Source organism: Prionailurus bengalensis, chromosome B1 (genome assembly GCF_016509475.1).
Source record: "Prionailurus bengalensis isolate Pbe53 chromosome B1, Fcat_Pben_1.1_paternal_pri, whole genome shotgun sequence".
In the NCBI taxonomy this organism is placed as follows: domain Eukaryota; kingdom Metazoa; phylum Chordata; class Mammalia; order Carnivora; family Felidae; genus Prionailurus; species Prionailurus bengalensis.
In genome coordinates this window covers 126,482,495-126,507,384 of record NC_057344.1, presented here as the reverse complement: position 1 = coordinate 126,507,384, position 24,890 = coordinate 126,482,495, and the positions used below count along the sequence as shown (strand labels likewise).

The 24,890-nt window shown below is 36.0% G+C and overlaps 1 protein-coding gene across 1 annotated transcript in view; it reads right to left on the bottom strand.

The window, feature by feature from the left end:
• The window catches only part of UNC5C (unc-5 netrin receptor C), a 357,267-nt gene that overhangs the window by 145,140 nt on the left and 187,237 nt on the right, over nt 1-24,890 (bottom strand). The window contains 1 exon segment of the mRNA XM_043572041.1: nt 10,870-11,091. Within this exon segment, the coding sequence (XP_043427976.1) occupies nt 10,870-11,091 (222 nt within the window).

Here is a 24,890-nt window from a genome sequence, read left to right as displayed (position 1 = left end):
TGCGCTTGCCTTCATGTTCTTGGAGATTTCTCCCAAAGCAGATTTTTAAAATCAGGTTAAACCCTTGATGAAATTAGCAACTAGTCCAAGGCTTCCCTAACCTGAATTGTTTTTCATTGCTAGATATTATACTTCCTACGGGCTGTGTTTGCTTTTTTGCCAGACCCTGATATTTTGCTAATTGTAGCTTTCATGCTATACATGCTGATTTTGTATCTCCAAATGGTGCTTTTTGGAGGAACTGGAAAGAGTATTTCAACAGGGATAACTCTGGATTGATGACAACTGGGAGAGAAGACTAAAGGGTTCATAGTGAGGAAAGCCCTCTCCCCTCAAGTTTTAGCATTCGATTCTTCCTTGGTTGTGGCATTTTTTAATTAAAAAGTTTTATCTTGTGTCTTTGAAGATGCCAAAAAAATATGCTGGGGTGAGGAGAGAAAAAAAACAGTATCAGAATATTGAGCTAATTTTGGAGCTAATATTAGATAGTAAGATTTAATGATACAGAGATTCAAATACAAGAGATTACAATGTGTGACATCACAGAATAAAAAGGACAACAACCTGGGTCATCATCCCATAATTATCAGCGAGGTTTATTTATATTAGCACAGTAGGTACCAACACCAAAAAAGTGTATTTTAATTTTGAGCGAAAGCCATGCTTTTTAGAAGCTAACCCTCTCTTCTAAGCTGAAATTGTTTCTTAAACTTCCTTAAACAGGATGCCTAATTCATTTCATGTAACGATCCAATACTCTGTTCAGTAAGTTTCTTCCTGAAAAAATAAAGCATAAGAGACTCTCCTTAAACACCTCACATATTATAGCCAAAGGTGAGATTAAAAATATACTTCAGGTTTTAACACTTGTGCTCTTCTCACTTTGAAGTGAGCATATGAAAACTCAAAGCCACAGCGCATGCATTGTTGCTGGGCACATGGCAAAATTGCTATAGCAACAGAATCACTACTTTTACTCCTGAAATGCCCTGATTGGGTAGCAAGTAATCTAGATGAAGAATGGTCCTTGGACTCCTGCTTCTTATTGTAGCCTCTTTGTGGGCTTGGAGATGGGTAGCATTTGATTTAGTTTTTTTTCTAAAGTGGGGTAAATACACAGACACAAACACACACATAAATACATATGTATATACATGCATGTCTACATGTATACACACACACACACACACACACACACACACACATATTCTTCATTAAATTGTATTAATCAACGCTTTCATTTCAGCTGTGGGAGGACAAAGGAGTAATGCATCACAAGTAACCTTGCCCTAAGCATTAACTGGCAGAGGAGAATTCTTTTGTGTTCGTTGCTTTAAAAACTCTTGCTGTATATGATTTTAGAAAATTTCTGTTTCCCTCTAATGAAATGATAGCTCACTAAAAATGCACTGAAAGACGTAATGTGCTCTTGCCTCTTACTTTGCAATCATGTTTGGGGCCATATCTGTTCAATAAATACATGCTATTAAAATTTTGTATACAGTATGTAACTCAAATAAGAAAAATGTTCCCTGTGGGATAGAATTAAATTAAAATTACATAGTTCCGCATGAAGCCAGGGTGTCTGAAGTATGTGAAGGGTCTACAATATCAATACATGCAAATATTGGAATTGGCTAAAATGAACAAACATTAAGAACTTCACAAAAACAGTAGATGAGACACAAAAGGAACCTAAATAGGTAGTCTGAAATTTTTCAAGCCCTCTCTTCGGTTCGTAAGTTAGGAAAAGAATGGAAACAAAACCCAGGTTTCTCTACAGTGAGAGAGCCTGAATCATTCAGGCAGCCGAGACTCATCTTCATGCTAGAATGGAGTGGAAGCAACAACTAGAATCTATATTCTGGAACTCTGACCCAAGCATGTATTTGTAATTGCAGCCGGGATTATGTGGGCCATGTTAACTCAGGTGTTTAAAGACTTAAAGTCAATGTGAAATAAGGATGAATCAACTGTGAGCACTAACAAATGAAGAGTAAGGAAAAATATATATTTCAGGATGACTGAGGTCTCTTGCCAGGGTATCAGACTGACTCCGAGGAAAAGCCTTTGTGTACTACATGGATCCTTACCAATTTTCTATTTTTATTTTGAGGCCAGCCTAACAATGGAAAAAAAAAACGTTGCTAGTTTCTGGTACTGAAATGAGTACCTCTGGGAAGGAAATCAAATAAATAATTGGTTTATTTTCCAGAATCATTTATCTTCATTGGCAGACAAATATATTACAGATATAAGGCTCTATTCTTGCTAAGGCAGTACTCCCACTGACTTAATAGAAAATTATGGAATGAAGTTCAAGTAGAGCTTCCAAATTTTATTCACCATTTACTAAAATTTAAACAAAGGCCATGTAACTTCATTTTGAAAATGTTCACTCTGTTAATAAGTTATTTTACATAGAGAAAAATAATTGGTATGGTGTGTATACTTAATATGTAAAATAACTCTCCTTACAGAAGATTATGCTATCTTATCAATTCCCCAAATCACCTATTCATGAAATTTCTCAAATAAAAACATCATCAGTATGTCTCACTAAATTTCAGGTACTCAAATTTCATAGGATGAATACCTATAATTCCACAAAACAAACTTTTCTTCTCTCCTGTGCTTAGTGCCTTGTGTTATAAAATTCAGAACAGGTACTCAAATTTCGTAGGATGAATACCTATAATTCCACAAAACAAACTTTTATTATCTCCTGTGCTTAGTGCCTTGTGTTATAAAATTCAGAACAGACAGAACTTTACAAAACAGAGGCCATACCATATCATTCCAATCTAATTGAAGAGACAGATATAGATATATATGCACAACTACACAGTTACATATGTATATTATGTACACATGTATTATTACATGTGTTTTTATACATACATCACTATATGTGTATATGAAACACATGTTTATATCTTATATATATAACTCTTTAATAAGTAACATAGCATTGTATTATAAGAAATGGACATTTTTTACCTCAAAAATGATTGAATATTGATAATCTCTAATGGTTTAACCTACTACACATACACAACCCACACTTATGAGTATAATAAAATCAGAAGTACAAATAAGAGAAACGTAGACATGTTACATAGGACATGGGTTTTACAGAAGGTCATCACAATATTGCATTTGGGATACTTCTTTAAGCATGAGTAGGATTTTGACAGAAGTAGGATAGGGGAGAGGATGGGGTAAAGGTCATTAATTCATACACACATACTTACTGATCACCTACTAAGTACCAATGCCAAGTTAAGGATGGAAGTAGAATAACGAAAAAGATGGACATAATCCTTGATTTCATGGAGCTTACTCTTGGGCTCATAATGTTCAGATGGAAGAGGAGAGGTAGCTTGAGAAAGGGAAACATAACTGTCCCTTTCAAGTATCTAACATTATTACTAAGAAGCCAGAAAGTGACCAGACGTGTTTCTAAAGTTCCACATGACTTAAGTAGGACCACTGAGTCAAGATTAACAGAAAATTGATTATAGTCAATTTAATAAAGAGCAAGCCAATAATGGCTTTGGGTTTAAATGGCTGCCATAGTCTCACAACTTAAAGTTTCTATGATTCTAAGACATCAAAATGTAAAGGAGAGAGTGTTTACATTCATTTAATACAACTTAAACCCCATCTTGTTTCCCTCTGAAAATGTAAGAGCAGCATGTCCTAAATCAAGTCCTGGTATGACATTAAGGGCTCATGATATTTTAACAGAGGTTCTGTGAAAAGCAGTTCAGTTGCCAAATATGATGAGGTTAAAAAAAGTTTGCCACTGTAGAGCTTTCCGGGGACTTTTATAGGAAAATACACTTTATACTTTTCTCCAAAAAGGGGATATAATTACTGTAGTGTTTCCTAACGTATTTGACCACATAGTTTTTGTTGGGTGTTGTTGTGGTTGTTGTTTATTTGTTTTTGTTTTCCCAAATAGCACTTATAAGACACTGGTGTCTCACTGAACATAGCTTAAGAGGAAAAGTCAAATTTTCCCAGTGTCTAGGACATGTGGTGGAAGAGAAACTATTAGAAGAAGGCTAGAGAGTTTGATTGGGGACCGATTATACTGAACTTTTTGAATATAAGACCAAAGAAGATGAGCTTCAATCCACGGACATAGGAAAACCATCATATATTTTAAGAAATGGTGTGGTATAATCACTTGGATCTGTGCTTTAGGCCTGTGACGAACTGAAGAATGGTTTGCTGAGGAAAAAGGCTGACACCAAACAGGTGTTGGAAGTTACCTAAATACTAAGAGGTATATGATAAAGGTCTATATATACTGGGAGAGTTAACAGTGAGAATTAAAAACAGAAGGATGTTTTGTGGGAGAATTCTGAGAAGGAACTGGCAGTAGCTAATGATCACTTTGGCTGCTGGAGTAAGGGATAAAGCTGACATTTCTATTTTTGGTGACAGGATGGAGAGAAGAGGCATCTGAAATAAGAATACAAGAGGAGAAAAAAAATTCAATTGTGCCACTTTTGCAACAGATGGGGACCTGAGTGAGCAGTGCATATTTGTAAAAGCTCCTTTTGGAGTAAAGACAAATTCACTTAAATTAGTGCCCCGTTATAGCTTCTCTTCATCAGTTTCTTTTTTTTCTGTTAAGGCTCTCCTTTTTGCTAACTGGCAAAATATTGAAGACCTTCAAGAATAAAAAGAATCAAATCCTAAGCACTGGTTCAAGTTATTCCATTAAAGAATGAGAAAGGTCTTAGATACAGAAAATCTGACATGGGCAAGGAAGGCAGGAGAAAGCATGGAAGATAAATGTCTAGCAGACCTTCTGTACTGGATTTTCTTTTCTGAAGAAAATGGAAACATGTATTCACAGATGTTTTTTAGACAAACTGTTCTGTGTTTGGTAGTTATGGCAGAATTTAGGGAGACGCTACTGGGCACAAGGACAAGAGCAAAGGTTTGGAATCAGACAGCCCTGGGTTTATATCCTTGCTCTGCCATCTCCTAGCTATGTGATTTGGGTCTCATTAGTTTCTTTATCTTGCGGAACCTCAGTATTCCCATTTATAAAAGAAGCCAACAAATGATCTCATAAGGTTATTGTGATATCTAAATAACGTAATACATGTAAGGTGTTCAATATAAAGCTTGGAAATTTTTATCATTGTTGTGTTGGTCCTGCTGATAATACTGTGCTAATGTGAGAATATAATTGAAGAGGAAAAGGGAAAATCTTGGGAATTATTAAAATTTCAAACCAACCAAGGTTTTCTAAACTCCCCTGCTTTTTTGTAGACGAGAAATATTTGCTTTTCGATGGTATATCTTAGGTACCATGGAAACAAGGGTTGAAAAGACTTCAAGTAAATAGAAAGCATCCAAGCCTGGTTTTTTCTTAAAAATGTAACCATACAATTTTGAGCAGATCAAAATTTCTAAGAAATTCTGATAGAACAGATACTTATTACTAATCAAGAGCTTCTGACTATTGAAATTTTCTAAACCACTTAATATATACTGCTTTCCACTTTTCTGTTTCTTATATTACATATTTGCAAGAAATGCAAATGTGGTTTAAGTGAAGGAAGGGAAACATTAACCATAATAAATGATCTTTAATCAGTACATTTTATCATCAGTGGGGTAGCCTTGCTCAGCAAGTACAAATAATTGTTTGCTTCAAGTTTCAGAACTGGAGAGTCTATTTAATGCCTTCATAATTTAAAAGGAAGAATATTGTAAGTTGGAGAAGAAATTTTGTTCTTTTTTTCAGGATTATTGTTTTGTAGTTTCTCAATGTGAAGTTACCTGTGATGGGGATTTTATTGAATGTGATTGGTTTTTCTTAGTTGGAAGGCAATGTATCTGATTCCACTAAACATGCTTCCAAATATTATTATTCTAAGGCAGAGTTATCTATAAAAACAAACTCATTTGCAGTGACTTCTCTCCCTCTTATATCATCTGAGAACCAATTTGATCTTTTAAATGCCAAGACATTTCTCTGATTTGTAATATATTTCAAGACTTGATGTATTCTAACATTTCTTGCTATTAAGCACCACTAACCCCCCCATAGGACTATAGTCAGACTACATTAAGTGAAGATTTGAGAACCAAAGTTCCAGGTAAATCCAACTTCAGGGAAAAAAGTCCCCCAAACTAAGCATTTCAATTTCAATTCCATTTATAATGCTTCTGATCTCACAGAAAAGCAAAGAGCTCTAATATAAGAAGCCTACAAATATTCCCACAATACTTGTACAGATTGGAGATTTATGATAACAGGCAAAGAGATGCAATAAAATGGTTTGCAGTTTTTTTTTTTCAGGTTTCATTATTTATTATGAAAATAACACATTCATGGGATTGAAGAAAAACTATAAAAGAAATCTCCTATCACCCCAGATTTTGAGCTGTCAACTGCTTATTATATATTTCTCCAAAACATGCCAATGCATAGACAAATATATGTGCATCCTTTACATAATGAGGACATATTACATACAGTGTTCTGTACTCTGGTTTTCACTTCAAATTTTATGTGAGAGATTTTTCTACAGCTTCACGTATGGAGAAAGCTCATTATTAAAAAAAAAAAAAATCACAGTAGTCCATGTAGGGATGAACAGTTCTCAGTATGCCTCTGCAATAGGGGTGCAATGAACAACCTTGCATTTCAGTCTTTGTGCTCATTTGGAATTTTATTTTTAAATCCGAAATTTGTAATTACCAAGTAAAAGGGTATATACATTTAAATATTGGTAGGTATCTTCAAATTGGCCAGGTAAAATCCAAAAGACTGTACCAATTTGCAACCTCATTAATAAAGGATGAAATATTCCCTATCCCATTCCTTTATCAACACTCAATACTGTTTTGATCTTGACACCATCTTAGATGCTTATTTACCAACTTGCATTTCCTTTACTATATACTCCTGTTCAACCTCTCCCCAATTTTCCATTTGGGTTGCTGGTATTTTTCTTAAATATACTTTAAGAACCAGTAACATGTTAGTTAAATTAGCTCTTTGATTAATATATGTCCACAGACAGGGCGCCTGGGTGGCTCAGTCGGTTAAGCGTCCACCTTCAGCTCAGGTCACAATCTCGCGGTCCGTGAGTTCAAGCCCCGTGTCGGGCTCTGGGCTGATGTCTCAGAGCCTGGCGCCTGCTTCCGATTCTGTGTCTCCCTCTCTCTCTGCCCCTCCCCTGTTCATGCTCTGTCTCTCTCTGTCTCAAAAATAAACGTTAAAAAAAATATATATATATATATATCCGTCCACAGATATAATCAAGTGTGTGTGCTTGTCCCTCAGCTTTGTGGTTTTCTTGCTTTGGATATTCAAAATCAGAAAGCTTTCTTATATGATTTCTTAATTTTGCCTTTATTAAAAAGACTTTTGCCCACTATTGAAACCAACCAACCAACCAACCAACCATCCAAACAATTGCCAAAATTTTCTCCTAATGATGTTAATGACGATGATGGTGGTGGTGGTGATGATGATGATAACATTAAGCCCTAACATCAAGAACTTATTGTATTCTAATTAATGAGATAAAATCCAAGATTCATTCAATCATGCATGCATGCATTCATTCATTCATTCAGTTTCCAACTGCCCACCTTGTGTTACATGTTAACACATTGTAAAATGCCTTAACTGAGAATTTCCTGGTCTCTATTTTAATCTATTTATCTGTAGGTCTTATTTTCTGTTCAGCTCAAACTCTTAATTTCTTTAGTTTTATATTTGCAAAGAGTTGGGGTTCCCTCATTATAATACTATTTCAGAACTCTTCCAGTTATTTTTACAAATTACTTTTCATACGACATTGGTCATCTTAGGATTCATTTATAAATAGCAAACATTCAAAAAATATTGCTTTTCTATCCAAGAACAAGACATGTCTTTCCATTTATTTAATCATGGTATTTTTCCTACTCTGAGTAGAAATTAAAGGCTTTCTTTCTAAAACTCTGCAAATTTTTGTTAGCTTTATACACACATATTTTCTTTTATGTTGTTATTGTAAATGTTACCTTTAATCCATTATAATTTGAACTGGCCAGATATACTAAGAAAAGTTGAAGGGTTATATGAATCTTTTATCAGCTGCTTTTCTGTATTCTCTTGATATTTTTTTCAACTTTTTACTTAAAAATGCATGTTTTCCAGATATACAAAACCAGATGATCTGTCAAAAATGATTATTTTCCCACTTTCTCTACAATTTTTATTTTTCAATCATTTGTCTTGTCTATTTGCACAGGTTCGTATGTTAAGAGCATGCCAAATAATACGGTGTCCGAGGGCATCTTTGTCTTTTTCCTAACTTTAAAGGTAATCCACTGTCTCAATGCTGGATTTCTTGTAAAGTTCTGGATGAACATGAAAGACAGCAAGGTCTATGGCATTTCATTCCAACTATCAATCTGAGAGATGTGTAAGTCTAGCAGCTGCCATTTTTTAAAAAAAAAATGTATTTTAATGTTTATTTTTTTCTAAGCACGTGAGAGAGACTGCGCACACACAGGGGAGGGACAGAGAGGGAGGGATACACAGAATCCGAAGCAGCTTCAGGCTCCAAGCTGTCAGTACAGAGCCCGACCCGGGGCTCAAACCCACGAACCGCGAGATCATGACCTGAGCTGAAGTCGGAGGCTTAACCGACTGAGCCACCCAGGCACCCCTCACAGCTGCCATTTCTGTCTTTAGCTCTCATCTGTCCCGTCCTGAATTCAAATGAAAACATGCCACATATTTCCATTTATAAACTGCTTTAGAAGATATTTTTAATAACTGGTATATGCAATACTAATTACTTTTATGTGGAAATAATAACAAATACAATGTTTTAAGAAGTAAGAAAACGTCTTACTAAAATATATACACCCACACACGCACACATATGTATCACCATCACAGCATGAAGCTGGCACAAGAGCTCAATATCAGAGCAGTTTTGGTTTTATTCCTACTCTTCCTATAGAGGCATTTTCATTAATTTAGTAAAGACAAGCCTAAACAGGTTTGTGACTTTCATCTCAGCTTTTGTGATGTCTTTCTTTTTCCTCTTACCATTCAAACTTGTGTGTTTGAAATCTTTACAAGTAAATGAGCTGAAACAAATAAAACTAATTCACTTGAGATTTTGTAGACATCTGGTGGAGTTATTTTCTGAGTAATTAGAATGAGAGGCGGGACAATTCCCTGAAGTAAAGCCACCATACAGTTGGATACCCAGTTATTTCTACAGCCATCAGATGGCATGCGGCGAGCATATTGATTCACAAATTGACAAACAGTTATGTAAAGCTGCCACCTGATTTTCTAAGACCCTTTATGTTATATCAATATATGCACAACCTGCTTTTCTAAAAGATGCCTTTTCTCTGTCCTCTCACAGTCTGCTCCATTTCTTTATGTCCCATCACCTCACTATCCCTTCATGTTGTTAGAGATAGGGAACACAGTTGTCCCTCAAGGGCTGGTATCTGCTCGCCCTTGTTTAATCTGACATCTGTACACAAATATGAATCAATTACAATTCGGATTTTGAAAACATGTATCTATTTTGGTAAGTAGAGTTATTTATTAAAGAAAATAAAGATATGTAAATGGTTTCACTTTTGTAATATTTATCACTATTTGGCTTGGAAATGTTGATCAGTGAATTCTTAATATTTCAAATGCATGTCTTAATATTATAAAATCATAGATCTAGAATGGATCTGAAAGTTCAAATTGTTATTCTCACTGCTAGGGAACAAAAGCACTTAAATCACTGTACAAAGATATATATCTTTCCAATTTAAAATAACTCTAGGAGATTCTGCAACTATCTTAAGTCACCCATGGTGGAGTAAAAAATTGCTATCAAGAAAAAAAAATTGCTATCAAGAAAGTTTCCTTTTTAGCCAATCTGAATCCCACAGGTTATTAAAAATCTCCTTTATCGTGTCTATGCCTTTAGTATTTTACTGTTAGGGATAACATTTATAGAGCAACAAAGTCAGGTGTTTTCACCATGCCAAGAACAAAGGTATTCAAATCAAGACTCACCCAGATGGTGGCTATCCTTACCACTTCACTTCTTCCTGGATCCCACACTATCACTATTCTCAATCACTCTCAATTTAACTTTACCCAAGAGTTAGATAATTAGGATTTATTTCTATGTATGTATGTATTTTAGAGAGAGAGAGAGCGCGCGCGCAAGCATGAGTAGAGGAGAGGGGCAGAGGGAAAGAGAATCTTAAGCAGGTTTCACACTAAGCACTGAGCCCAGGGCAGGGCTTGATCCCACGACACTGGAATCATGACCTGAACCAAAATCAAGAATTGGATGCTTAACTGACTGAGGATTTATTTTTTAGATGTAAGTTAAGGATACAGGATACTTCAAAGGTGCAACGTTTGCAAGTTGCTTAAAAAAAAAAAACGGAAATTATGTATGTGAATTAAGACTTGATAGTCATGTAAACAAATATTACAAACTTATCCTTAGTTGAACATATTCCCCAATCCCGGGATATTTAGGCATGACACCAGAATTGACACACAAGTAAAACTCATGTTTTGCTAGGGCATTTGCATCCATCAGGTCTACTTGTTTTCCTCATTTATCTTTTTAATCATGAACTATGTCCATTACGCATCAAGTCAAGATGTATCCACATCCTTTTGTTTTTCAGTGCATGGAACAAGACCACCAAATCCCACCCAAACTGATTCAAAACTTTTGCCAAAGGATAGTAACTCCATTTTCATTCTCACAAGTGAAAGCACAGTATGACAACACGCCCAAGTAGTTAGTAAGTACATCCTGAACAGTGGTTCAAATGCAGTGGAAAACTCACCAGAGGTTTCGTCTACTCTCTCATCTACTATGTGGTCCTTCTGATGAACCCATTCACTATTGCACTTGAAGTAGATCTGGGTGGCGGGGCTGGCTTTACAATACAGGTTCACAGGCTTATTCTTCACAATATAAGCTTCTTCAGGCTCAATAAGAAAATGTGGTAGAGGCTCAGGTGGATCGGATGGAAAGGTTTCTGGGAGTTCATGAAAAAAGTCATCATCTGGTAAAACAAGAAGAAAGTAGAAAACATTCAAATCATTGTAGTCACTTGCCATTTACTTGCTATTCATTTAAAAATAGTGACTCATAAATGACTTAATTAGGTACCCGAGCACCTGCTATGCATCAGGCAGTATGTTAGGTCTATAGACTTGTTGCTCAGTTAATGATTTACATTATTATTCTAATTTTTGCACATGAAAAAACTCAACATCAGGAAGGGTAAATATAATGCCCTGAGCATGCAGGTAGTTTGTAAATAGCAGAACTGGGATCAGAACTCAGGTTTGTCTCACTCAGAAAATGTGATCCTCCCAATGTAGTACTACACCTCCCATCACACAGTGTTCCTTCTCCTTGAGAGCTGACAAAAGCAGAAGCAATTGCATTAGAAAAATTCATTTGGGATGCCTGGGTGGCTCAGTCGGTTAAGCCTCCGACTTCGGCTCAGGTCATGATCTCATGGCTCATGAGTTCAAGCCCCGTGTCGGGCTTTGTGCTGACAGGTTGGAGCCTGGAGCCTGCTTCTGATTCAGTCTCCCTCACTCTCTGCCCCTCCCCTGCTTGTGCTCTCTCTCTCTCTCTCTTAAATATGAATAAACATTAAAAAAATAAAAAAAAAAAGAAACATTTGTTTCTTTTGAAACATTGAAAAACATAAGGCTCCTAGGCAAACCTTAAAATTCTTTGCAAGGAGCTGAGAAGAAATACTAGGAACCTGAATTAGTGATCTTTAAGTTCAGATTCAAAGGTGCCACTGCATGACATAGTCTTTCAAATGAATTCATTCATTCAACCAAAACTATTTGTTGAACTCAGGATTATTCTCAGCTCCGGAAAGCAGCCAATAGGCTGACAGAGTGGAGCCCAGCCAATAGAGTAGAGCCCAGAGTCTAGCAATTCTGTTTGGTCTTATTTAGAAACTATACCTCCAGTATCAGATGTATTAAATGACTAGCTAAACCTGTCCTCATTAGAATATTACTGAGTTATTATCGTGAAGAACAATAGTCAATGGTCTCATTTTTTTTATAGCACAGAAAATTGTTAAATATATTGCTCCCACCCTGCTATTTCAACACCACTGAAGAAACAAAACCCCCAAACCACTTAAGATATTTACCCACTTTGAGGTATGTTTTTCATAATTTGGGTTCTGTATGATTCCAAATAAAAATAGAAAAAAAATAAAAGTGCCATTAAAAACCCTATTATCATATTTCACAAAAGTCAAGGTAAAAAGAGTCTTTCCAATACACTGAAAATAAGTCAGACCTGATATTTTTCTTCCTGTGACAGATAGTGGAGAGAAAAACTATTATTAATTCCCTAAGTTGATTAAGCACCCTACGGTAATATGTCGGGTTAACACTGTGAGGTCAAAATTAAAAGTTTTTACAATTTTTTCTTTTAATATTTATCTTTTGAGAGGGTGGGGGGAGGGGGAGAGAGAGAGAGAGAGAATGAGTGGGGGAGGGGCAGAGAAAGAGGGAGACACAGAATCCGAAGCAGGCTCCAGGCTCTGAGCTGTCAGCACAGAGCCCAACATGGGGATCAAACTCATGACTGTGAGATCATGGCCTGAGCTGAAGTGAAGTTGGATGCTCAACTGACTGAGCCACCCAGGTGCCCCTCAAAATTAAAAGGTTTTGAAAGTACATATATCCAATGGTTGTTCATATGTCACCTTGAAACTCATTTTATAACTCATTCTGGTGTTGCCCTATTTTGCATGAAGGCCATTAGTAAAATGGACATTTGTCTGTTAAGAAACCTGGCCTGGAGCTTTTCTCATCTAGGTCATGGGTAGCTGTCAAATAGTAACCATGTTTGATCTCTGCCAATATGTTATGCAATGAAAACTGGCTTTGCTTACATCACAGACACAACTAGCTTTCAAAGCTCTTCACAATTTTAAATTTCTGACACTGGTATGTAAATGATGCATCCTATAGCTAGCTTTCTTTCTCACTTTCCTGCCTTCATTTGCTTTCTTCTGGCAGGGCATCATTTCTGGTTTTTCTATTGTTGAACATCAAGGATCCAAACTGTCAGTTAACTAAAGAATAACCTTGTTTCCATCAATTTCAGCTTCTGTAGTCAATATGCAAGAACACTCAAGACTGCTTAAATAAACACAGTTCAGAAAGGCAAAGGAATAGGGAACTGAGGTATTGACAGATTCATCAACATAAAGCTGATATCTTGAAGGCCTTATTCTCTTATTTCATTTTTCCCCCAATGATCTTATTGTTATATGTGATGATGGACAGTTCTGATTATCAACAGAATGCCACAAAATATCAAACTCAAATTCTGTAAAATGTTAGCTGTTGTTTTTAATTATTATTCATGAAGGCAGAGGATCAATTCATTTTCTTTTTTTACTATTGATGAATACAAAAAGTGCATACACCAATAGTAAAAACTAATTGTGTACACATACAAACAGTAAAAAAACTGTATACACATGCAAAAATGTATATGTATTTTATAGAAATATTTTTATTTAGGTTTGCAAAATACAAAAAAGTTTTCATTCAGTTATTGTCTCAGAAAGTGAGATTGTTCCTTTAGAAGGAATGATGATTGTGAAATATCAGATGACTGTTTACTACCTTACCTTATTCAATCATGTAGCAAAGTACTTATGTATTCACATCCTACAGAAAGATAGGCACTAAAAATTGATTACCCTTCCTTGCCAAAAGCGTGTATTTCTTCCTTCTGATTATTTTATTGTAAACTACTGGGAAGACTAATGGAAGTTGAGAAAGTCACACATATGTTTTCAACTCAAAAGGGGCTCTGTGAAATGCTGGAAAAAATAGTAATCATGTATTTAAAAAAATGTATGGACAACCTAATTTTGTATTTGCTTAATTCTATGTTTTAAGACAAGAGGATCACTACTAACAAAGTGAAATAATCCTATGACTTGGTTTGAAGTTTCATAAAGTGTTGATTTTTTTAAGGTGTTTGTTACATAACACTTATTGTATTTTATAACAATAGGAAAGATTTCCATCATTTGAAACATTTTCATTATGTGTTAAATTCAGTGTTTCTTTTACATATCATTGTACTTACTACATAAACCCTATCTCTTAAATTTGACCTAGGGAGATGCCTTAACCAGCAATATCATATAAGGTTGTTACTATTTCTTATAATACACATATGGTGTTTAAGTCCATGCCTAGATAAATTCACATCAGGCAATATAGTACATTACTCTTGGTGCTTAATTCTGGAGATGGGAATGGAATTTCTAAAGATAATTTTCAAGACTCTGAGCCAGTAAGATATATAGAATGGGGTAGATTTGACAAAATGGGAATGGACTGGTTATCTGTGGGTTCACAAGCTGCTGGGAAATTCTCCTCTTCTGCATTTGCAGCAAGTGGCCTGGATACCATGCCCAACCATGGAAATTGGTCCAGATAACAACCTCTCTAGCATTGGGTTGAGAATGCTAAGACAATACTTTCTTTGGTCCAGGCAAAAAATGGTAAGTATGAGGATTAATTTCAGAAATTGTCTTTTTATGAAATCTCTTCTTAAATATTTTTTCTAGACTAAGTTTTGAAAATCAAACAAGTGAGCCAATTTTCTTCAACCAAAATTATAAAAGAAAACTTCTGAGTATTTAAATATCCGGCATGGTTACATCTATATGTATATAACAAGGAAAAAATAAATGACCATCTTCAAATGCCATGTGTATTTTACAAGGAAAAAAGTAATCATTTCCAAATATCATGTGTATTTAATAAGGAAAAAATGACCATCTTCAAATACCATGTATATTTTACAAGGAAAAAGTGACCATCTCCAAATACCATGTGTATTTTACAAGGGAAAAATGATCGTTGGTAAATGACCATCTACAAATACCTCTTCATGAAAACTTAGCTCCTCTGGATCATGTATGCATTTGCCTTGCACACATATGGAGAAACCTACTTTTCAGTTTTGGCCACCAGTTTTATGCAATTATTACCAATTTTCAAAGCCAGCAATATATAACAAATGCTTAACACTACAATGAGAGCTCCTCTGAAGGCAGGAGTTATTGTCATTTTCATTTTTTATTTTCCATTAAGTCTAGCATAATGCCAGGCACATTGTAGGAGGTCAATAAAAATCTTATAAAAGCATAAATATTGTATAAATGGCACCTGCGATCATTCAGAAAAGATTCACAAGGCATTTTTTTTATTGTTTTATTTATTTTTGAGACAGAGAGGGAGACAGAGTGCAAGACAGGAAAGAGCAGAGAGAGAGGAGACACAGAATCCAAAGCAGGCTGCAGGCTCTGAGCTGTCAGCACAGAGCCTGACGCGGGTCTAAAACTCAGGGACCATGAGATCATGACCTGAGCCAAAGTCAGACACTTAACCGACTGAGCCACCCAGGTGCCCCAGATTCACAAAGTATTTTAGAGTTTACAGTGTCTCAAATTAATTATCAATACAAGAGGTTGTAACAATAGTAAGATCTACAAACAGGACTGGCTACAAAATTTGTGTGGCCTGGTGCAGAGTGGAAATTTGGGGATCCTCATTAAAAATATATTAAGAATTCTGAAACAATGGCAGATGAGCATCCAACCAAGAGTCCTGTGTGACAGCACAGGTCACATACCCACAAAGTTGGTCTTGTCTACAAATGTCAGTTAACCGAGCATTCCACCTCATGGAAAATCTGAGAATTAACACTTTGTCTTTATTAATGGATATTTGTTTTAGAACTCATTTGCTACCTTCCAGCTTCTTATCGTGATTAGATGTTTTCTAGAAGAATCATGGCTTTCCAGAGACAGAAACTCAGTCTCCAAATAAGTCTGCGAGCAAATGTGTTTGCAGTGGAGCACAAGGGAAAGCATGCGGCTGTATTTGCTCATGGCTTTCCCTTTGGATTACTCCAGTGCCCATTCATAGGCCTGACCCAAAACAAGTCAAATCTCTGCCACACTGAAGCTAAATCTTCCAGGGCACTAGAAGACTGTTTAATACAAGGGAAAAATAAGGTTTGAGATTTTAAAATTTAATACATGGGGATAACAAGGTTTGAGATTCTACCTTGAGTTGGTAGACTGTTCACTGAGATCAGTTGCTGACATGCAATTCATTTTACTATACAAATAAACTAGCTTTCTGATACTATTAAGGTCATGCTACAAAACTGGAAGCTATAAAAGAACAGTTTGTCTTTTCAGCAGAGAGATCAGTGAGTGCATCCTATTACTACTTTTTTTTTTAATACAAATATCCAAAGAACCCTGAAGTCTTCAGGGAGATAATGGGAACTCAAATTGTGAATAGCAACTTCAGACAATGAACTTATTTCTGGCAACATGCCACAGTTATCCCAAATTATTATAGGTTGTATAAAGGCACACCTCAGTTGCTGATATTGATGGCATTATGAAATTTGGGCCATATGACTTGATTAATAAAATTGCTAAACAAGTTTTCTGCATGTAGTTTATTCAAATTAACAAAATAAAATTTCCACAGTTGTTTTTATTCTGTACATTGAATTCACTATTAACTTAAAGCTATAATTGCCATTTCAATTTAGATGTAAGGTTATTATTCATTTTAACCTTCTCTAACACTGAATTTTCCACTCTCTCATTACTCAATAATGATATCGCCATTTTTATCTTGATATCAGGTAAATCTCAATATTTCCTTTTCTGTTATCTCATATAGCCTTTGTTTTTTCATTTATACACAAGAAGAGAAAGCTTTGTACCATGTATTATTTTTATAGACTTTCATTCCACCTAAATCTTGACAGGAAAATATTATGCTATGAACATCAATCTAGGAAGCTTAGGTTGCTGGTTTTATTGCTATGTATCAAGCCTTAATTTTCATCAACTTAATACATAAGTTTCTATATTTCTGAATCATAAGACTTAAACTATTATTGCTTATATCATAAAATATAGGACTATTATCTCTTTGTCTGAGACCTGAAGCGTATTCTTCTGAAATGGAATTTACTTCCAAATGATTCAAGAGCAATTTAAAATGAATGACTGCAAAGCTAATTTTATCTGCATTTGGCTGCCCATCCATCAGAGAGATAATTCATGATATATTACAACAAAAGGCAGCTGAAATTAACTATCTGAATGAGACTCCAGCTTATTTTTAATATTTTGATTAAAATATCCTTTGGAAGACAAAGACTACGGTCTATACTTCATGCAACATATTGATGGATTCATCATTTAAATTTAAGTAGCTGAATATATAATGCCTTAAATGTATTACACAATTTGGAGGTACTGCACGATTCTAACTCCGAAAGAAAAAAAAAACTTTCCTTTTTCTTCTTTTAAAGAAATACTTGCAAAATCATCCTGATATATGATTAACGGTGACATGAAGTCAACATGATATTGGCGACACACTTACCTATGAAACAGAGGCACCTCCTTCTGCCCCAGTTTAAGTCTTTATAATCTCTCAATTTTACTAATATAAAATCCTTCCAAGTGTTTTCCTGCCTACAGTTTTTACTTCTGCCATGTAGTCTATACCATGCTCGTAGAAATTTTTTTCAAAAATACCTTTACTCCCTTTTTCAAATAATTTAATAAAGACAACATAAAACCAGGTGGTAAGTTTATTTTTGCTTATCAGATTATCTAAAAAACAGTGAATGACTGATGAGGAGTTGAGGCAATGTGCATTTGCATATACCGGCTATAGTGTAAATTTGCACCATGGTAGAGAAAAATTGACAATATAAATAAAAATTTAATCTCTGCACACATTCAAATAGGTTATCCCATTTCTTGGAACTTTACATTTTACAGACATAATGGCATATATATGGCATATATGTATGTATATAAGTGTGTGTGTGTGTGTGTGTGTGTGTGTGTGTGTGTGTATGGATATATGCATATATATATAATACACACATACACAAAGATGTTCACTGCAGCACTGTTTATTAAAAAATACACGACGGGCACCTGGATGGCTCAGTCAGTTAAGCATGTGCCTGAGGCTCAGGTCATGATCTTGCAGTTCGTGGGTTTGAGCCCCACGTTGGGCTCTGTGCTGGCAGCTCAGAGCCTAGAGCTTGCTTTGGATTCTGTGTCTCCCTCTCTTTCTGTCTCTCCCCCATTCACGCTCTGTCTCTCAAAAAATGAATAAATGTTTAAAATAATTTTTAAAAAATACATGATATATTTCAACAAAAGCAGCTGGAATTAACTATTCGATGAGAATTATTTGAATGAGAACAACTAACAATCAACTGAGGAATGGTTAAATAATTATTTATGATATATCCTTCTAAGAGAAAACTGTTTTTCCAATTAAAATAAGAAGCATATTTGTCTGTATTAAATTAGAAGGGCATCCATTAGTTAGTCAAGCAAGTAAAGCAAGTTTTTGGCCAATCTGCATAGAATGATGCCACTTTTGGGAACGGATGGAAGGAAGGAAAGAAGGTAGGAAGGAAGGGCATGCAATGCCTAGGTGAGTGTTTGAATAACCAGGGACCACAGCTTTTCCAAGTTGACACATCAAACTGGCCATCACACTTCCCACAACATTGCCATGGTTTCATACCTCTTGCTCATTCTTCAGACATCAGACATCCCTTCTTCTGAAGGCCCTCTCACCTCCAAATCCTGGACCTCAGCCTCTGATATCATCTCCCATTGCTCTCTACTTTTCTTGTTTATTACTTCTTCCCCACTAGAAAGCAAGTTCAGAGCTTTAGGAAAGTGCTTATCTTAATTCGTTTCTGCATAACTGATACCTAGTCCAGTGCCTGGCATGGACAACAGGATTTTAGGTTGTCATTTCCTTTCCATTTGAATTGTCCTGTAAGAAGTTCCTATATAAGATAGAAGAATATAGAAATTACTCTATCAACAGAAATAATGGGAAGAAGTCCTTACACAAAATACAACAGAAATACATGTATTTGAAAGGAGGTCCCTTGGCATTCCTAAGTACAGATCCACTCCCCATATTAAAAAAAAAATTAGATCTACCTTCTATGCAAGTATTTATGTCATACATCATGAGGTGCAACAGCCTTGGGCTAAATATATTCCCTTACTAAATAATCAAAGTTGAATCTAAAACATTTTGTGTGTGGAAAATGATATATCTAATTATTGTGCTTCTTCAACTTCCTGGCCTCATTTGGTGCTTGACTTCATTACACAACTCCCTCCTTTTTGAAACTTTCTCCTCTCTTGGGGACTGCACATTAGCACTAGACTGCTTCCCATCCTACCTCTTTGACCTTTCTCCTTCTGCTTTGCTGTTTGAGTGCAGTCAGAAACTTACCAAGTTTCTCTCCTTTAGTCTCTCCCTTGGGCATCTCATCCACAACTCTGGCTTCAATTATCAGATCATGTCACACACACAATCTTCCACTCCACCCCCTTGCTTCTTAAAATCCTTTGATGCCTTTGTATTGACCAAGAATGAAATCAGACTCTTTGCCAAGGCCAATGAGGACCCACCCAAACTGATTGCTGGTGGTCTCTCTGTCTCATTTCTTGTCCTCATGTCCTTTCCTCACCATTCTCGAGACAGACAGACTGGTATTTGTATCTCTGAACACACCAAACTCAGTCCTACCCTAGAGCATTTGCACAAGCTCTTCATTTAGAAAAGCTCTCTCTCCTTCTTGCCATTTAGGTTTTGTCTCAGTATTTTCTGCCAAAGAGATTCTTGACTACCCAATCTCTCAAACTCTTGATGTGTCTCTTCAAGAACACATCATTCTATTTGATTTCTTCTTACCACCCATCACTCTCAAATTAGCTTATTTACTGTTGCCTCTTTTCTTTTCCCCCACTACAAAAGTCAAAGCTTTATGGGATTAGAAATTTTATCTGTTTTGTTCAAAACTCTACCCTCAGCATCAACATCAGATAAACATCTTCCCTCTAAAACCAGCTTCTCTTTTTGACTCAACTCCTTATTTCTGACTACCATATCATTCTAACAGTCAGAAGCTTGGCGTCCTGTCTCCCCAACAGGTCCAATTCATCTACATGTACAATGAATATCAGCTCTATATTGTCTCTCTTACCATCAATCCTTATTCTCCTTTTCACTATCACTGCTCAAATTTAAGTCCTTACTATATTCATATGAATTATTACAAGAGTAATGTTACTGACTTGCCTTGCTCTGGACTTGCTCCTGACCTTCCTCTCTCAATTCCAGCTATACCGCATCTAAATGGAAGGTGGAATCATAATAGCTTCTGCTGGAAACATCGTGTTCAACAGAAAAAGGCCAAAACTTCACTCAATTTTCAGCTTATTTACCACCATTCCCCCACAGCTAAAAATGGTGATTCTATATTCCACACTAAGGTATGTTTTTAAATTTTTTTCCCCATGTGCACGTATTGCTGTGCACCTGATGTCTTATTCCCTACTGACTCTTCAATGCCTATCTCAATACCACTGACAGATCTATTCTTAGTCCTTCCAGAGATAGCCATTCCTTAGTGTTCAATTGTACAAATCCTTTAACGCGATTTGTGAGTGCCAGTAATTTCTGTATTCCTTATTATAGCCCAGCTCCACCATATATCTAGTAGGCTCTAAAATTTTATTCAGTTGAAGTGAACACATTGAAAATTGATTCCTTGCTTCGAGAACTATGAAAAATATTAATTACTTCTCCATAGTAAAGTATTATGATAATTCAAATTATCTAAATGTAATCTGTCTATATCTATACACTTATCAAAAAATCTATATGTTTTTTTAACTATGATGGATATTTTCAAGTATATGAAAAATGATAGAGCAAAGAACCTAAACACCCATAACCCAACTTCCAGAAATTTAACAAGTGTACTCATTTTGTTTCATACACACAAAAATATTTTGTAAGCATTCAGAATTCACATGTAAGGGAAACTAAACATATCAGAGTGTCAGGCTGAGATAGCAAAGAAGACAAATGTCACCAAATTAAGAATAAGAATTAAACAGGAGTGCCTTGGTGGCTCAGTTGGTTAAGCCTCCAACCCCTGATTTCGGCTCAGGTCACGATCTCAGGGTTCGTGAGATGGAGTCCCCCATCTGGCTCTGCACTGACAGCGTGGAGTGTGCTTAGGATTCTCTCTCCTTTTCTCTCTGTCCCTCCCCTGTTCACACACATACTCTCTCTCAAACTTGAGAAAAAAAAAGAATAAGAATTAAATTCAAAATATTGGAAACTATGAAAATAAAATCTATGGCAATATGCATACATTGTTCAGCCATAAAATTAAGACCTAAAATAAAAATTATCGCTGGTAAGAATACATACTTTATATTTTTAAAACATAACCATTAAAAATCTATATTTCTCATGCAAATTAGAAATTCTTTTTAGTGACTTTGGAATGAAGAACATATCCCTTAAATTTAGTGAAATAATTAATAATACACTGAATATACACAGTACTCCATAGATCCATAATGAAGTTCATGAATATAGGAAGCTTCAAAGTTAGGAAATCTCGGGGCACCTGGGTGGCTCATTCGGTTAAGCATCCAACTTTGACTCAGGTCATGATCTAATGATTCATGAGTTTGAGCCTCACATCAGGCTCTGTGCTGACAGCTCAGAGCCTGCAGCCTGCTTCAGAGTCTGTCTCCCTTTCTCTCTGCCCCTCCCTTGGTCACGCCCTGTCTCTGTCTCTCTCTTAAAAATAAATAAACATTAAAAAAAATGTTAGGAAATCTCTATCTTTCCTAGGATTTCCCCAAGCTACAAAACTAAGAGTTGTCTTTGACTCTTTCTCTTTCTCGCTGCCAACACAAAAACGATCAACGAGTCCTACTGATTTTATGGCCTACATGTTTCTTTCATCTGTCTCTTTTTCTATTTCTGATTCCACTGCCATTACCATTTCTTGCTAGAACACTTCAAAGTCTCATAGTTGGTATCCTTGGCCTACCACTGAAAGGCAAGATCTAAGTCACTTCTCTGTTTCCTCTAAGACAAATCTGAGCTCATGAACATGGTATACAAGCTCCTCCATGATCCAATGTGTGCCCACCACTCTACCTTCCTTTCTCAATACTCCATCCCTTGCCCTCTACATTACAAAAACACAGACCATCTACTGTCATCTGGACACAACATGCGGTTTCTACACCTTCTGCTTCAGTGACTCCCCTCTCTTATTTTACCTGCTCCTCCTCAGCCTCTAAGCTCTGCTCAACCATAATTTCTTCCAGGAAGTTTTCTGTGTCTTTCCTACTTCTGCCAGCTTAGAACATACCTCTCCCATAACCCTACCATCAACTTTATTGGGGAGAAATATTTATTTCTAACACTGTTAGACTACTAACTGGATGTTATTCATCATTGTACACGTGGTGCTTATTACACTCTTGGGAACTGAATATATAATTTTTGAATAAATGGGTGCAGGGCTTTCTGTATCCAGGGGAAAACACATGGACTTTGGGTTATCATAATTATGAATTGGGTAACTGCTATGAACATAGACTTTGGGACCCCACAGATTTGGATTTGAATCTCAGCACCACTTTCTACTAGGTGTATGATTTTTGGCATTTTACCTAATCTCAGTTTCTGTGTCTATCAAATGGATATAGGCAAAGAGATGTGGTGATAGTGTGTGGGGTACATGAAATAAGGCAATAGGAATGATTTTGCATAGAGCTGACCACATATAAGATTTTCACATATGGTAACTATTTGTATTATTTTCTTGTTCTATTATTGTTGTGGATACTAAGCTTGTCTAATTTTCCTAAACACCCTTGAGCACTAGTCACTCTCTGATCTGTCTTCCTGAAGTGTCTTTTCTTTCCTGTGCCTAGTAAACATTAGTTTTTCTTAGTTCACCTTAAGCTTTATCCTCTCCAGGAGGCCATTCTAGACCCTTTCAGTATGGGCTTGTTGCCTTCTCCCTGTGTTAATACTGCATAATATGCATTGCCATAGCATTGCATTTAATACACAGTGATAGATCACACTGACCTTTTCTGTGCCCCATTACACAGAGCGTTATTTAAATACAATTATGTGTAATTCTTTCATGAATCTGTAGCACCCAGTCATATTTGGTAAATAGCAGGACTAAAAGACAGTATTTGTTGAGTAAACTGATGAAAAGGTACAGAAATTCCTAAAACTGTAAGTTTCTAGATTTTTTCAAACATATAAGTGTAGCAGTGAACGCTCTTCTATTTCCTGCTTTGTTAAAAAAAAAGTTTAGAATTTGTACCAGTGTTCCCTTAAGAGTCTGCATTCTTTCTTGTGGGTAGAGAAAATAGTTTTGTCTCACTGTAGTTTTCCTCTTTTAAAACTGGACATAATTTATAAATGCAATTTCAGAATTTGCTTTCTCATCCGTAATCTCCCTACATAAAAACACCAGTTACTTTATCACTTCTCAAAACACGTTCACTTTCAGGCCCTGAGTTGGAAGAGCCATCAGGAGGTGGTGAAAGGAACACCAGGTCGGGAACCAGGTGTTGGTCCTTGTCACTTTCCCAATGATTTATTGTTTTTTGTAAGTGTGGGTAGGTATGTAGGTTGATAGGTAGGTCTGTACAGTGTGAACAAAAATCCAAGGTGTGAGTACACCATACACATAAACAGCAGGGTTTCGAGAGTGAGAGCACTCTAGACGTCTTCTAGGTGAGAAGTCTATGCTTCCATCATGATTGTGTTCAGGACTGTGGGAGGGAGGCCAGGGGTACAAAGGTGGGGAAAAATGCAGAGAGAATTCATTTCTTTGTGCCCTGTCTCGCTGACTGGGTGGCTCTACCAGAACCAGGGGGTGGGGAAAACATGGGTAAGTATTGCTTGTGGCTATAGAGAAGTAATTTGCCACATAATTAAATATCCACATACAGTTTTGGTTCAAGTGTCTCATTTTATAGAAGAGGAAACTGAGGCCCAGACAGTTTGAGCGACTTGTCTAAGACTGCATGGCTATTAATTGGCAGGAGTAGACATCCCAGGCCAATATCAAGATTTCATGGCTCTGGTATATATTTTCTGATTATGTAAGCTCTGTAGCACCATTCCAATATCTCCTTCTAATTCACCTGATAATTTATTTTATCTTCTTATTTTTGAGCTACCGTTTTATTAAAAATTACGTAATTAAAATTTTATTTATTCCAATTGCTAAAATTCTATAATAGAGAAACGTAAAAAAAACTGGAAATTCACTCCTCAAGCTCCTTCTCACTCCCCAATTCTAGCAAATGTTGACACTAGTGTGTTTTTTTCTGGACCTTTCTCCATGCAGTTGTTTATGTATGTGCAAATGTGTGTGGATATATATATTAAAATATATATGGACTCATGCTCCATGTCTTTTGTGTTGACTGTGGCTTTTTACAGGAAATTCTCTGCCTTACCAAAGTTGGGGCTATCATATGCCAACTATGCTCCAACTACTGACCTATAATGTTTAGGCTAAGTTAACATCCAATGTTAAAAATAAAAACAACAACAACAACTAAAAACCACTGCACATTTATGGTTCTGGTAATGTCTGCATGACACCAAAATTTCTGCACGTGTTTTAAAACAGAAACAAGCATCACAGACTTTAGTACTGTCATTGTTATCTTTAGCTCAGATAATTGAATTCTGAATCTGTGTGTCTGTGCACGCGTGCGCGCGGGTGTGCGTCCTTTATAAAAATTATAGTTTCCAAATGGCACGTGATATCATTTCACATTTCATCACTTCACCAGGAAAGGATTAATTCACTTCTTGTGTGAGGGTACTGATTATGAACCAA